The sequence below is a fragment of the Tenrec ecaudatus genome, chromosome 11, assembly GCF_050624435.1.
Source record: "Tenrec ecaudatus isolate mTenEca1 chromosome 11, mTenEca1.hap1, whole genome shotgun sequence".
Taxonomy (NCBI): domain Eukaryota; kingdom Metazoa; phylum Chordata; class Mammalia; order Afrosoricida; family Tenrecidae; genus Tenrec; species Tenrec ecaudatus.
Genome location: NC_134540.1, coordinates 90,183,180 through 90,197,812, shown reverse-complemented (window position 1 = coordinate 90,197,812; position 14,633 = coordinate 90,183,180). Strand labels below are relative to the sequence as shown.

General features: G+C 44.2%; 1 protein-coding gene across 1 annotated transcript in view; it reads right to left on the bottom strand.

The window, feature by feature from the left end:
• The window catches only part of ANKRD10 (ankyrin repeat domain 10), a 41,734-nt gene extending 28,249 nt beyond the window's left edge, over positions 1 to 13,485 (bottom strand). Inside the window, exons 1-2 of the mRNA XM_075563419.1 lie at positions 13,081 to 13,485; positions 6,381 to 6,533 (exon numbers count right to left, since the gene is read on the bottom strand). Coding sequence (XP_075419534.1) covers positions 6,381 to 6,533; positions 13,081 to 13,290 — 363 coding nt within the window. The 5' untranslated portion in view covers positions 13,291 to 13,485. The remainder of the gene's footprint in view (positions 1 to 6,380; positions 6,534 to 13,080) is intronic.
• Positions 13,486 to 14,633: the final 1,148 nt, after the last annotated feature.

The following is a 14,633-nucleotide window of genomic DNA, read 5'->3' as shown; positions in this document are numbered from 1 at the left end:
CACGGAGACCCCTCTGTATAACAGAATAAAGCACTGCCCAATCCTGCTGCTATGCTTGAGCCCACTCCCTGAGTGCGGCCATCTCCTGGAGTCCTTTTCTGGAGAATAGTCTCTCCTGATAACAAATCCAACCAAGTAAGTGATAAAGTCTTGCCATACTTGCTTTTAATGAGCATTCTGGCTGTATTTCCTCTTAGAAAGATGTGCTTGTTCTTCTGGCCAACTAAAGCCAATCCAAACTCACCATACCATCAAGTCAATTTCAACTCATGGCGACCCCATAGGAGAAATTAGCTTGCCCTTTGGCTGTGTACTTTTATGGAACAGAAAGCCCGATCTTTATCCCTCAGTGGCTGGTGAGTTTGAACAGCTCACCTTGCTATTAGCAACCCAACTGGCAATCTACTACGCCACCCAAGGTAATTTCCACATTCTTCAACACTTTAATTCAAAAGCACCAATTCTTCTGCAGCCTACCTCATTCGGTGCCTAGCTTTCACATTCATGGGGCAATTGTCCTGGTGGTTCTGTTGGCTTAGCATTGGACCGCAAATCGCAAAGTCAGATGTTCAAACACACCAGTTGCTTTTTGGATTAAAGCTGAGGCTATTTACTTCCATAAAGATTTACAGGCTGTCCAGCTTTGCCGAGTAGAAATTGGGTAGTGGGTTTGCTTTGGGCCCGGCTCGTCAGTTTACAGGGGCATCTTGTTTTCTAATGCTTCATGCGGCTCTGGCAGCAGATGTGCACAGTACACTAACTCATTCCATTTTTTTTGAGTTACTGCTTCCACGAGCACTGATGGCAGGTCAAAGTAAAGCAAAAAAAGGAAATCCTTGCCTTCAATCTTTTTTCCATATAGTGTGACATTTATAATGATGTAGGGCAGTGATAATTTTCTCCTCCTGATGTGGAGGTATGGTCCATACTGTAAGATGTAGTCTTTGATCTTAGTCTTTCCTTTCTTCTTCACGCTCAGCAAGCAGGTGTGTCATTTGTGTACCAGAAGTTGCTAACGATGTTGTTCTTCATTACTGCAGCTTTTCAGATCTGTTCAACTTTTATGGTGAAAAGATCCAACTCGGACACACATCTTTCCTGATTTTTGTACACACAGTACCTCTTTGTTCTGCTCCAAGTCCCTCATGAGCACAACGAAGAACTTCCAGTCTTTGTATGACCCATGGAGTCTAATACTTTTCCATAGTCAAGAGAACAGAGGTTAACATCCTGTGCTTCCTGCTTTCTCCCCAAATCCTACCAGGCCCTCGTCTGAAGCCAGTCAGTTTATGCCAGTTCCCGTCAATGCACTGCTGCAACCACTCTTTGATACCTTCAGGAACATTATGTTTTCATTTCATGACATTGGTCAATTATTTTCCACTTTATGTTGGGTGAATTTTCTTCAGAATTGGCACAAATTGAAAGACAGCTACTTGGAGAATCAGCGATGATAGCTGTCTTTCAAATATCCTGGCATTTAAGAGTGAATAGCCAACCTACAGCACTGCAACTGCTTGAATGAAACATCATACTTTGTTTGAATAGCTTCAACTTAAACTACACTTGAGTAGCTAATGGTCTGTTTTGCTGTTAGTCCCTGGTTTTCACCAATACTGAGCCTTTTCCATCTTTCCAGAGATGTAATCTATTTGACTTCTGGGTATTCCATCCAGTGAAATCAATGTGTTTATAGCTGCTGTTTATATCTTATTGAAACAGGAGATTTTCAATGAATACACTGTTAGTCTTGCAAAATTCTATCACGTGATCTCTGGTGACATTTCTACAATACACATACTTTCCAGTCACCAAGCCAAGCCTTCTTGTTTCCCACTTTCCCAATATAACCAGTCATTATCAATCTTCATTGTATATTCTATTGATTACAGAGGGAAAATTCAGTAGAATTCAATTTCTTCATGACTGACTTTAGAGCAGCACAAATTTGAAACCGTTGCATTAACTGATCTACCTCGTAAGCATAAGGATCTTATCCTATCACGGAAAGCATCACATGTCAGCATAGACCTTAAAATGTTCCTTTCTGACAAGGGATGAGAATTCACTCATTTCCAATGTCATTTCCAGCGCAACCGACCATATGCTTGTCTGAATCAAAATGGTCAATACTACTTCATTTCAGAAATCCCTAGATGTTGAGCTTTATGCATATTCACTTCCTATAAAACCCGTGTTTCTTAGATCCATACATACGTCACACATTCCACTTTCAATTATTAATAGATGGTTGTAGCGGTTTCTTTTTTTTTTTCCCCAGCCCCCTCACTCTCCCCCGTTGTAGCTGTTTCTTCGGTTGAGTTGTGCCACATTACCAGACACTGGCTCGGGGACTTTACAACCGATCTAAATCACTAAGGCATTCTACTTTGAGAAAGCCGTTCTTCCCCAGTCACAGTTTTGGGGCCTTCCCACCTTAAGAGCTCTTCTCTTGGCACTAGATCAGGCAATGTGTCATTCCTATTTATAAGATTCCAAATTCTTTCAGAAGTACATCACCGGATCTTTCTTCCTATTCTGCCTTAAGACAAGACACGCGGCTACACATACCCCCAAGGGCAGCTCCGATGGCATATGAAAGCCTTTGGCAGAGCTTCCAGTATCACAGCGCTCAAGCCACCACAGTACACCAAGGTGACAGAGTAGGCCATAGTGATTTTTAATAAGAGAAGAAAATTTTCATTTCTAATCCAGATACTATAAGTCAAAGGCATTATCAAATGCCTACACGAGCCTAGAAAAGGTAGTAAAAGGAATGGTGCGAAAATACTTGCAAAACTGCTACCACTGGTAGTCAACAAAGAGTTCATAAAACCAAATGGTGAAATCACCGTTTCCTTCATCAGATAAACTTAGAACACTGAAAACTCCAGCTAATACACTGAATTCCAGCAGTCTGGCGTGATATATATATATATATATAGCCCATTGACTTAAGCTGTGGGAAAATGACCTTAAAATTAACATGCCAAAAGATCAACAAGCTATTTTATTTATATAAAATAAATACATCACCTTTTAATTTTATCGGTCTGTTTTCTATTTGCTATGTCATTTGCCGTATATACTCAAGTATAAGCAGACTCGAATATCAGCCGAGGCACCTAATTTTACCACAAAAATGTATGAAAAAGTGCCGGAAAACTCGGCTTATACATGAGCATATATGGTAACTCTACAATTTATCTCCATTCTAATTTATGACTTTACTTCTGGTTGTTTTCAGCTGCTTGTTCTTTTATACTTCTTCAAGATGTAGCAGTCTGAAATGTTTCTTCTTCCTTAATCCAAGGGCTAACCAATAGTTTCCCTCTGCAGCACTGCCTTTGCTACATCCCTTACGTTTTGCTCTATTTGTGCTTTCATTTTCTGTGAACTCTAAATTTATTTTTCTAATTTTCCCTGTGCTTTCGTCTTTGTACTATTGGTTAAGAGTATGTTAAATTTAAGAATCTTAGTTTTATGCCACTGTATTGTATTATTTCAATCTTTTCACACGAACTGAGACTTGCTCTGTCACCTAACAAATGGTCTCGTCTAGGGGTCCACATAGTTTTGGGTCGGAAGAGCAATCCTGTCACTCTCAACAATTTAAAAATTATTCAAGAACCACAAATATATTTTTACAAACAAATGAAATTACTACTGTCTGAATAATAGCCTTTAAAATGAAAGAAAATGAAACTGTGGCAGTTTTATTTTCATTTACTTTGGAGACACATGTACTAAAAGAGACACACGTGGCTCACCAGCCCGTGTGCCAAACCCTGGTCTAGCCCGAAGAATCATCCACTGCACTGGAGGAGAATGTGTATTGTGCTGTTACTGCGTGGAATGTTCTGTTAGGTCTGGTTGATTTACAGTGTAAGTCAAGCTCTTTATTTTCTTGCTCATCTTGTTTAGATGGTCTACCGACTATTGAAATGCGTGTGCTGAACTGAAGAATCTAATTCAACTGCAGAGTGGCCTTTTCCCTTTGATGCTGTCAACGTTTGTTTAATAAATTTTGAGAAGCTTGTTAAGTACGTATTTATAATTACTAATTCAGGTTACATTTTCTTGATGAATTGACTCTTTTATCGTTATATAATGTATTTCTCTGTGTCTTAGAAAAGACTCAGGCTTAAAGTCTATATGGCCTTCTAGAATCGAGCTACTTTGGCTCCTTTGATTACTAAGAGCTGTTATAACTTCATAATCACTGAGGGTCCATCACAAAACAAATAACGAGAGAGAGCAGAGTCTAACTGTGCACAACAATACTCCAAACTAAGACCTGAACTTGACATGTTGACAGACTTCAAGAAAAACGTAAACTTCCAGGAGAAAGACGGCTTTGATGTTGGAAGCGACACTGGCAGTCCTTGCATTAGGAAGCACCGTGGGGGAGAGGTTTCCGCACTATTATCCAGGAGTCTGGTGGTTGAGTTGGTTATGTGACAATAAGGGCACTAACTTCACAGCCGCAGCTCAAAAATCGCCAGCCCAGGTGGGGCGGTGAAAGATGCTACACTATACTCTCAGGAAGATTTGGAGTCTGGGAAATCCACATGGCGGTCCTACTCTGTCCTATGACAATGAGTCCGAGTTCAGATCTAGGGTACCTGGCAAAAGGAAAGGAGTAACAGGGATCTACAGCCTCGCCCAAGTCCTCAGACTCCTCTCTGTTGAAATCAGTAGACTCACATAAAACACCAATCTAAAGGGTTTCTACATTTCTAAAAAGCCAGAAAAGTAGCCTTTGACAATATCTTCAGACCATTCTAAATTAAGTTCTGTGTTTAACAATTACTCTGTATGTAAATTCCATATTAATGCTAAATACTAATGCTTATCTTTCTTGGAATTTTATTGATAATGATGGTAAGCAAAAGGGCAAGTTAAATGATCTACCCAAGGTCAGAGATATGAGGCAGTAGAACTTGGAATTAAGCCCAGGCCTTCAGACATTTATGTCCCCGTGTGCCCTTTTAACATAACACAATCCAGTGTTTGAAGGGTGTGTGTTTGTGTATGTGTGTGTGAGAGAGAGGGGGGGGGTGAGGGGGGAAGAAAATGCTAAACACAAGGACTAGAAAGAGAAAAAAAATATAACCAAAACACCTAGCTCAATAGTGGAAATATATTAGGGGACTCAATTTAAACCTGATTATATTCGTTTCCTTAGTGGTGTATGGTTACGAGTTAGGCTGCTAACCACAAGGTACAACTGGAAATGGAGAAAAGACTTCACTGTCTTGGAAACTCACAGGGGCAGTTTTATCCTGCCTTAAAGGGTTGAGTCTACTTGATGAGTTTGGGTTTTGGTTAGCATCACTATTAGGAATTGTGTTGTTTGTATGGGTTTTTTTTTTTGTGGGGGGGGTAACAGTTCTCTTAAAAACAATAATAGGCATGTGGTAAGTGGTAAATATTAGTTAAGAAAAGCATATAAAATAGGTAAAAAGAGAAAAATAGAAAGGCATAAAGAACGGTTATGTGAGCTAGTTGCTCAGTTCTTATTCTTACCTGCACATTCAGGGCAAAATGCTAAATCTGTTGACTGCCCCAACACAGGTTATCTAGCATAGATATCTACACAGATGCTTGCTAGAGGGTAACCACGTCTTTCCTCTATAATCTAAAAACTATTGTCTTTTTGGTTCTTCCTCATTTAAGTAAAAAGAAGACTGAAGACAAGAGCTGAAAAGTTGGCAAACTTGTGAGCTTAATCTTAAGTACAAAATCCTTGACCTTACTGCCAGGTGTCACTCAGCCACTTGTATTATTACCTAGCCACCTACCGAGGTCACCATCACCCTCAATTCAGACCAAGTAAGATAACTTACTTCAGTGAATCTGCTGATAAAGACTTTGCAACTGGGCTGATTTAGTAAAAATCTTTCTCCTCTAGACAAACCAGATTCACTGCTGCTGTGTCCATTTCAACTCAGAGCAACCCTAGAGGAGAGTACACTGCCCTATTGAGGGTTTCCAAGACTGTAAGAAGTCTTTACAGAAGTAAAGGCTTCATGTTTTTCCATGGAGGATGAGTGGCTTCGAATTGCTTGTCTTGCAGTTAGCAGACTAGCATATAAACCCGCTGCACCAGGATGTATTTTCTACAATTATCTGTGGAAAATACATTAATAAATAAAACTACGGCTGTTGTGAGCCAGGGAGTCAAAGGCTGGCCTCTTTTAGTTACCAGCTACCTTAGGCAAATCATGCTGGATCACAGTAAATCAAATCCACGAGGGCACGCCGACTACAGGAAGCAGTGACATGGATCAAGACTACGGCCCACAAATGAAAAGTCAGTACCTGTGAGAAGCAACAGCTGGAAAAGAGAAAACCACCAGCAATGAACACCGTCTTACCTGTTTGTTGATGTTGGCTCCTGCTTGAATCAACCACATCAGACAGTGAGGATGTCCTCCAAAAGCTGCGATGTGGGCTGGCGTCTGGGCGTACCGAGTGGTGCAGGCATTTAGAGTGGCCCCAGCTCTCACCAACTCTATTAAGCACTCCAGCTTCAAAAACAACAGGAATCGGAATGAAAAACAGGCATGCATGGCAGCACAGTATCAGACCTGGGTATTCTAAGAGTAATCTAAATTCACTAATGACAATAAATGACATCTGGGGTAACAGATTTTTTCCTTTGTTTTCAAGAGAACAAATAAGTCTTATTCCAATTTAACTCATGTTCTTAAACACATTTTCTTTTTAATTGGCACACAGGAATAGAAGAAACTAAAAAATGACGACATAGATTTAAAAGTACTTGGTTTCTCCAACAATGGAAAACTTTCTAGTGAAAATCAGAAAAGATTCAACTGTGCCATTCAAAGATGTCTATTAAAATGTGAACATTTAAAAACCTGGGTTTACCACTCTGCATACTAAAAAAACATTAAAAAAAAATCAAACTTTTCAAGGCTGAAGATTGTTGGCTATGTTCTGCGCAACTCTGTACATCCAAACAATCTATGTACATGTCCTACGTGCCACGGTAGGAGGGATGGGCAGGAAAGCAACATGTAGCTTTTTCTTTAAATTTCTTCATTTATTTATTTGGAACATGCAGTTTTTTCAAACTCTACGGGGGAGAAAAACCATTATTTGGGAAAGCCGACCTTAGTCCCAAAGAGAAGTTCTGTACCTTCCAAAACCAAGACTCACAGCCGAGTTGATTCCTACGCACAGACTAAAAGACTGGCTAGTAAAACATCAGAGAAGCAGACCTGCTAACTCCTACATGTAAGATCCACAGGAGACAAATATTTAGCCCCCCAGGGGCTAAGCACTGTCCCCGTAGGGTTGGTGTGGCTTCAAGACATCTACCATTCCTTTTCAGTTTGTCCTCTGATCCAAGGCTGTGCCATTCTCCCGTACTGATTCTAAAGCAGCTAGAGAAAGGCTGCTGTTGCCTGGCTACAAACCAGCATCTTCTTCCTTGCAGCACTGTTCCTTCTGGTCATTCCCATAAGAGTTCTGAGATGACACAGGAGCCTTTGGGGCACAGTGGTTATGAACTGCACTGGGATCCACAAGGTCACCACTTGGAAACCACCAGCCGCTCTGCTGGAGAAAGATGGGGCTCTCTACTCCTATGAATATTCAAGGTCTCAGAAATTCATAGCAGTTCTACCCTGGCTTACCTAGGGGGTTGCTATGAGTCAGTGACTTGAGTGAGACTGACTGTGGCTAGCATCCCATTTTGGAGGATGTTAAGACCTGATTTTAGTAGAGGGGGGAGTCCTGGTGGTGTAGTTGGTGAGTTGTACTGCGATCTGCATGGTAGGCAGTTTGAAAACACCAGCAGCTCTGAGGGAATAATTCTGGGCTTTCTACTCCCATAGCTATAGTCTTGGAAACACACAGGGGGTCACTGAGTCAGCGTGGTTTCAGTAGAGGGAGGCAGTCCTAAAGGGGTGCTGGGTTACTGTTAGGTTGCTAACCATAAGGTTAACAATTCAAACCACCAGCTGCTCCACAGGAAAAGAGATGGAGCTTTCTATTCCTCTTGAATAAGTTTCAGAAACCCATAGGGGCAGTTCGACCCTATCCTATTGGGTCGGCGAGTCAGTCCTAAGACACCATCCTGTTTCCAGAGAGGAATGGTCTACTAAAAGATAAAAAGCACACCTCCATTAAAGCTATCTCTGTCTTTCCCCCTGAGAAACAGAAGTAGAAAGACCTGCTTTGATTTTTGGACATCTTTGGCTTCTGACTTTACACCTTGCATTTGGCTCGTTGATGGCTTGCCTTCAGATTTGAGAGGTAACAGTACTCACAGCCATGTAAGACATTTCCTTAAAGTCTTGTGAGTTCCTGTGAGACACTGTGCCAAATCACAATAGAAAAACCCAAGGGTAGGAGGGGGGAAATGGAGCAGAACAGGAACTTGGAAGAGTAACCTCCAATGTCTTGGGGCTAGTCTGATATTAATTCTTCTAAAAAACATATTACCACAGAAAAACTCTGCTAAGCAATTGGGAGTAACATGTACAGAAAACTCCAAGGAGCCTGAGCCTGGTAGTGAACGCTGGTAAACACATACAACTTCTGCCAATTTTCACAGTGTCTTTATTACTATTCTGAGTGGCGGGGGGTGGGGGGGAGGTGTTTCAGCCTGTGGCAAGATGAATCTCAAAAGCCCAACAGAAATGAAACAATCATGGGAATCATTTGAATGCCAAAAATTACTCATCTTTAACATCAAATTAAAGTTTATTGGCCTTAAAGTGCCACCTCTAGCTATTTAGGAAATTTCACTGAAAATTCTGAAAAGGGATTTTAAATAATGGAAAGTCACCCAAGAAGCTGTTGAAGGGGTAACTTTTGAAGAAATTGGCATTCCAGGAACATTTGCATGACGGGGGAGGGGGGGACAGTGGACAATATACTGATGTTGAGATAGCCTCTACACAGGAAGCTGAAGCAAGCACAGGTTTAAATATATGCAAAAGGTGAGCGGAACCTGCCAAGAGGAAACAAAAAGGGTGGAGTTGGAAAACTGAGTTCTGGCCTAATTTCTACCCTTAGGGCTTTTTCTCAAAGATGTGAAGGGATTACTTTGGGTGGGTGGGGGGGCAGTTTTCTAACCTTCTGCATTCAAGCCTACAGCCTTAAAAATAATGAAACTCATTGCCAACCAGTAGATGCCATCTCCTAGCACCTCTGGATGGTAGGGCAGAACTGCTCCTATGAGTCCCAAAGACTAACTGTAAGGGAGTGGAATGCCATCTTACTCGTGAGGGGTAGGCTGGTGTTGGAGCCGCTGATCTTGCAGACTGCAGCCCAACGTTTTACCACTCCACCACCAGGGCTCTATCGCCTAATAGATAAAGCAGTAGACTTCCAACCACAAACCCACCAGTTTTGTAAGAAAAGAAGCCTTCATCCCCTTACAGAAGGGTCCTGGGGAGGACACCAGCCAGCAAGGATGAAACATACAACTTTCCTCTAGTTCTTAAATGCTTCCTCCCCACCCGTCCCCCTAACCATCATGATCCCAGTTCTACCTTACAAATCCAGCTAGACTGGAGGATGTACACTGGTACAGATAGGAACCAAAAACACAGGGAATCCAGGACAGATGATCCTGGTCAGGGCCAGTGGTGGGAATGGCAATACTGGGAGGATGGAGGGAAGGTGGGGTAGAGAGGGTGAACTGATTACAAGGATCTACATATAATCTTCTCCCTGGGGGATGGACACCAGAAGAGTTGGTGAGGAGAGTTGTCGGATGGTGTGAAGACATAACAAAATAATAATACTTTATAAATTATCAAGGGTTCATGAAGGAGAGGGGAGTGGGTAGGGAGAGGGAAAAGTGAGGAGTTGATGATACAAGGGGATCAAGTAGAAAGCAAATGTTTTGAGGATGATCGCAACAAATGTACAAATGTGCTTGACACAATGGATAGATTATAAATTGTGATGAGTTGTATGAGCCCACAATAAAATGATTAAAAAAAAGAAGCCAACTGCTTCCATTGAGTCCTGGTGACACAATGGGCTGAGTAGGGCTGCTAATTTCAAGGCCATCTTTTTGTAGCTACAAGCCACTCCTTGGGTGGTTTTATACTCCCATATAAAGAGTTACAGTCTTGGAAACCCACAGAGGCAATTTCTAGGGTTGTTATGAATTGGGAATGACGATGAGTTTTTATGATATTTGCTCTCATAAAGATTTATAGGGCTGTTCTGAGTCAGAAGCAACTCTTGGCAGTTGATTTCAGTCCACCGCAGTAAATTTGGTCTTGAAGCCCTATGAGCTTAGCGGATTGTTTTGAACGGCTAACCCTGAGGTCAGCAGTTCAGAACCCCTTAGAAGTCTGCAAGAGAAAGGTGAAACTTTCTATTACACAGTGGTAGTTCTACCCTGTCCTATAGGGTCACATGAGTTGTAATCAACTTGATGGCATTGAGTTTTGTTTGGTTTTGGGTAAATACTGAAGTAACTGCCTCTAGTTAGTATTTGGTCTCCTGGATTAATGTACTGGTAACTCAAGCTCTACAGAAGTTGAGACTGAAAAAGTGAACTCAGTTATGGTTATTTTTATTCACCGGAGATAACTGCAGAGACCACTGGAAAAATATTTCAAGTGACCATTTGTAATGAAGCTTTAAGTATTCTACTAACTTTACACTAGGTAGTTATTACACAATAGTATCTGTCTCCCCTACAACAGGGGCTCATTTCAAGCAGGGAAGTCTTCAAAATAACTGCCTTGTGAGTAGAGTGCTAAACAGCTAGAGAAGATGGTGAGAACTGATGCTCTGAGCATGTACTAACATTTAGTATAAGAATAAACAACAAGATGCACTTTACAGGGACACAAACTCTCAGACTACTGCTGTCTTCAGGAGCCCTGGCAGCAAAGTACTTAAGGGTTGGGCTGCAATTAGAAAACACCAACCTGCTCCCCCTGAGAAAGATAGGGCATTCTCCTCCAGTGTAAAGTAGAAACTCAGTCTCAATTCCACCTTGTCCTACAAGGAGGCTGTGAGGGAAGGTAGTGAGCTTGTCCCCTCCCACCCCCAAGTATGATGCAAAGCTGGAGGGAGTTCTTTTACTTTTGTTTTCAAGAACAGAGTTCTCAGGGGCATTCAGTGCTATCCTTAGCACAACTTCAGAGACAGGCAGCCATTGGGCTCTAACAGCCTCTGGTGGGTTAACTGGCTTCTCCCAACACCAGAAAGAGCAATGTCAACTACAAATGCATGAATTGGCAATACAAACATCAAGATATTTATTCAAGTCACTACGAGGTGAAATAACATTATTCCACATTATCTGGGTCACCTTTACTCTGAATTTTCATTTATTTCAATCCAACCTCATGTAAGGGAAGGAGGAACTGTCTTGAATTTTAACAAGTGAAAAACACACTAACGAGTCACCTTTTGCAAAACACACGTGAATCAATTTAAGAACCGAAAGAGACCTACCTGGGGTCAAATAACCCAATTTGACTTTACAAGTGTGTACAATGTTACCTAATCTTTAAAAACTATCAGATAGCATCCTGATTCTTGCCAATTAAAAAGGCCCTACATAATTCTATTTAACTTAACTCCCACTTATATGGAAAATATAGGCACTACTGATTACTGATTTTACAGGAACTCATTACAAGATAAAAATCTTACCTGCATACACATAATATTCTGCACACACCCCCTAAAACAATTTACAAAATATTACTCTTCATCATAGGTTAATTGTCTGATGACTTTCAAAATTAATTATTAAACATAATATTTCCTGTGTGTGTGTAGATCACCCTACTCTTAAAAACGTTTTTGTACCAAAATTGTTTGTTTTTAATCTTCAGGAATCTAGAAAAACTGAACTTCTTATTCTATTGCATCTTTTCCCAGGTACTTTCCAAAGGGGTTCTTCATAAAACTTGTAGGTCGTTTCCAGGTCCCAAACACACGTATGTACCATGCAAAGTGAACTTCCAGTTAAAAAAAAAAGATATCAGGTGTCTGAGTATCGAGTTAAAAAAATGAGAAGGGTTAGGTATGTTCACACTTCCAAAATTGATGCGCGTGGGGTGGGGTGGAGGCCCAAACCCTAAAACCAGGGCCATGAGTCCATTCTGACTCAGGGTTTGGGAAAAGCAGGTCAAATTTAGAAGCAGTCTCTCGAGGGCTACTCATTCAGAGCTTTGTGAGCCGGGGCCTTCCACAACTGCACTATCACCCGCTGCGGGCGGTTAGCCTCAAACGCAACGCTTAGAAGCCGTTCAGATGGCGGATCATTAACACAGCCTTGTAAGTGGGTACTGGGCTTGTCCCGTTAAAACTTCACATATTCCCGCGCCTTTGAAAGACGACTCCGTTTAACAAAACTTTTGGGAAACAAAACATTTCAAAAAGACCTCTTCAGCTTCTAACTTTAAACGGGGCAGATCAGTCGTCACCAGCGATCGAAATACTCAAGATCTACCGCAAATTGAAAAAGTCCCATTACGACCGCCGGGGAGACACAAGCCCCCTCCCTGTGGCTCAGGAACTGGGGGGGGGGCGGCCTTCCTTCCCCCCAGGAAGCGGCCCGAGCGCACCCGACGACCTGCGCGAGCCGCTGCACAAACGTGCCTGGGAAAGGAGCCGCTCCCCTCAAATAACTTAGGGCTTCACTCGTCTACCCTCCCCCCCACACCCCACGCCCGGCAAGCCAGCCCAGATGGAGGGGCCCCCGAACTCCGCGCGGGGCCAGCGCGTCCCGGGGCCCGGACCTCCGCCCGCCGGTCCCGCCGGCTCCGCGCGGCCTTTCCCGGGAACCCGCCCCCGTTTGAAACTAGCTCCGCCCCGCGGCCCTGGACCCGCGGCACCTGAGTCCCCGCGCACGCAGGCGGCCGCGCTTCCTCCTCGACCCGGGCAGCCCTGAGGGGGCGCTTCTCGGCCGGGCCGTTCAGCCCCCTCAGCACCTCAGGGCGGCGAGGAGCCGCGGAACTGCAGAAAATGGCGCCTTAAAGCGACAGGGCCCCCGCAGCGCTAACGCTCGGCCCGCGTCCGGGCAGGGCCTGCAGCCGCCGCGCGCCCCCGGCACCCACACACCTTGCCGAAGTGTGCGGCCCAGTGCACGGGCGTCCAGCCGTAGAAGGAGTCCTCGGCGGCTAGGTGGGCGCAGGGCGTCTGCTGCAGCAGCAAGCAGAGAGCGGCCAGATCCCCGTCGCGACAGGCGCGGTGCAGTGGAAAGCGGAGCGACAGCAGCTCCTCGCTGGAGAAGCCCGCCTCCACCCCCGGCCCCGTTCCCGCCGCCGACATGATCCGCAGCCAGCGATCGCGCCGCCGGGCATCCGAAGCCGACTCCGTCGCCGGCAGAGCCTCAGGCCGCTCGCTGGAGTGGCAGCCGGGGCTTAGACGAAGCGGCGCCCACTAAGGATGCGAGAGGCCGCCGCAGCCTGAAGACAAAGGAGACGAGGACCGCGCCGCTAGCCCGCCGTCCCACAGGCAGCCGAGCCGAACGCACACTGAGAGGGGCGGGGAGGGCGGCGTGGAGCGCGGCCGGGAGGGGCGGGGCCAGCGCGGGGAGGGCGGTGTGAGCGCGGCCGGGAGGGGCGGGGCCTGGGCTGGGAGAGCGGCGTGAGCGCGGCCGGGAGGGGCGGGGCCAGCGCTGGGGGCGGGGCTTGGCGCTGCCCGGGTGTGCTGGACGCATGGAGAAGGCCAAGAGTAGGGCTGGCTGCACGTCTAGACTACCGGAGTTAGTACCGGGAGGGCAAGCTGCAGCCGAAGTTTCCGGATCCGATCCAGAAAAGACTCAACGAATTCGGCAGGGACCACCTGGCGGCGGGTAATCTCCAGAAAAGCCTTTCGCCTTTTTTTTTAACTAAGCTTTCCGGAATAGCACAGATTTTAAACAAGGGTTTTTGTGCAGCGCGCGCCTAGTGCGTGCATGTTAATATGCCCCGCCCCTGAGCACGGGGAGCCACCGTGGTCTCCCCTGAGGTTTAATTTAAGCAGTGTGTGTGTAATTCGTCCGATTAATATTTATTGAGTGCCTGCAGGGAGCAGAGCATCTCATTAAAAAGCTGAAAGCTAACAAGCCTTAGTTTCTTTAACAGCAGAATAAATTACACCTTTAGCTTTTAATTAGGAAAGTCTACCTCCCAATGAAGCACGCTGTATTAAAATAATGGTAAGTCTATACATTTGCGGTTTTAAATGTAAGCCTAGAGAGGAGAGAAACAAACGGGTTTCGCTGAGAAAGAAATATAACTGTAAAGAAATACTAAATTATCCGTTTGCAGTGACTGATTACCAGAGGCTTTTAAAATAGGTAACAACAACAACAGAAACCAAGGTATCGTTTTCTGATTTCTGTGAAGAATCATCTATTTCACTATTAAGGAAAGTTGGTATTCTTAGCCGCCCTCCAGTCTGCTGGGACTCTTGGAAAACCCCATTGGAGAACAGAATTGGTCCGTGGGATTTTCTTGGTCGTAACTAGTACCCAAGGTACCTACACAGTTTGCCAGGATTTTCTTCCGCGGAACAGCTGTATGACTAAATCTCCAACCTGTAAATTAATGGATTGCAAACCCTTGAGGCCACTCAGTCTCCTTGTGAAGAAAAACCACTATTAACATTCATGGAGGTTTCTTTGCAGT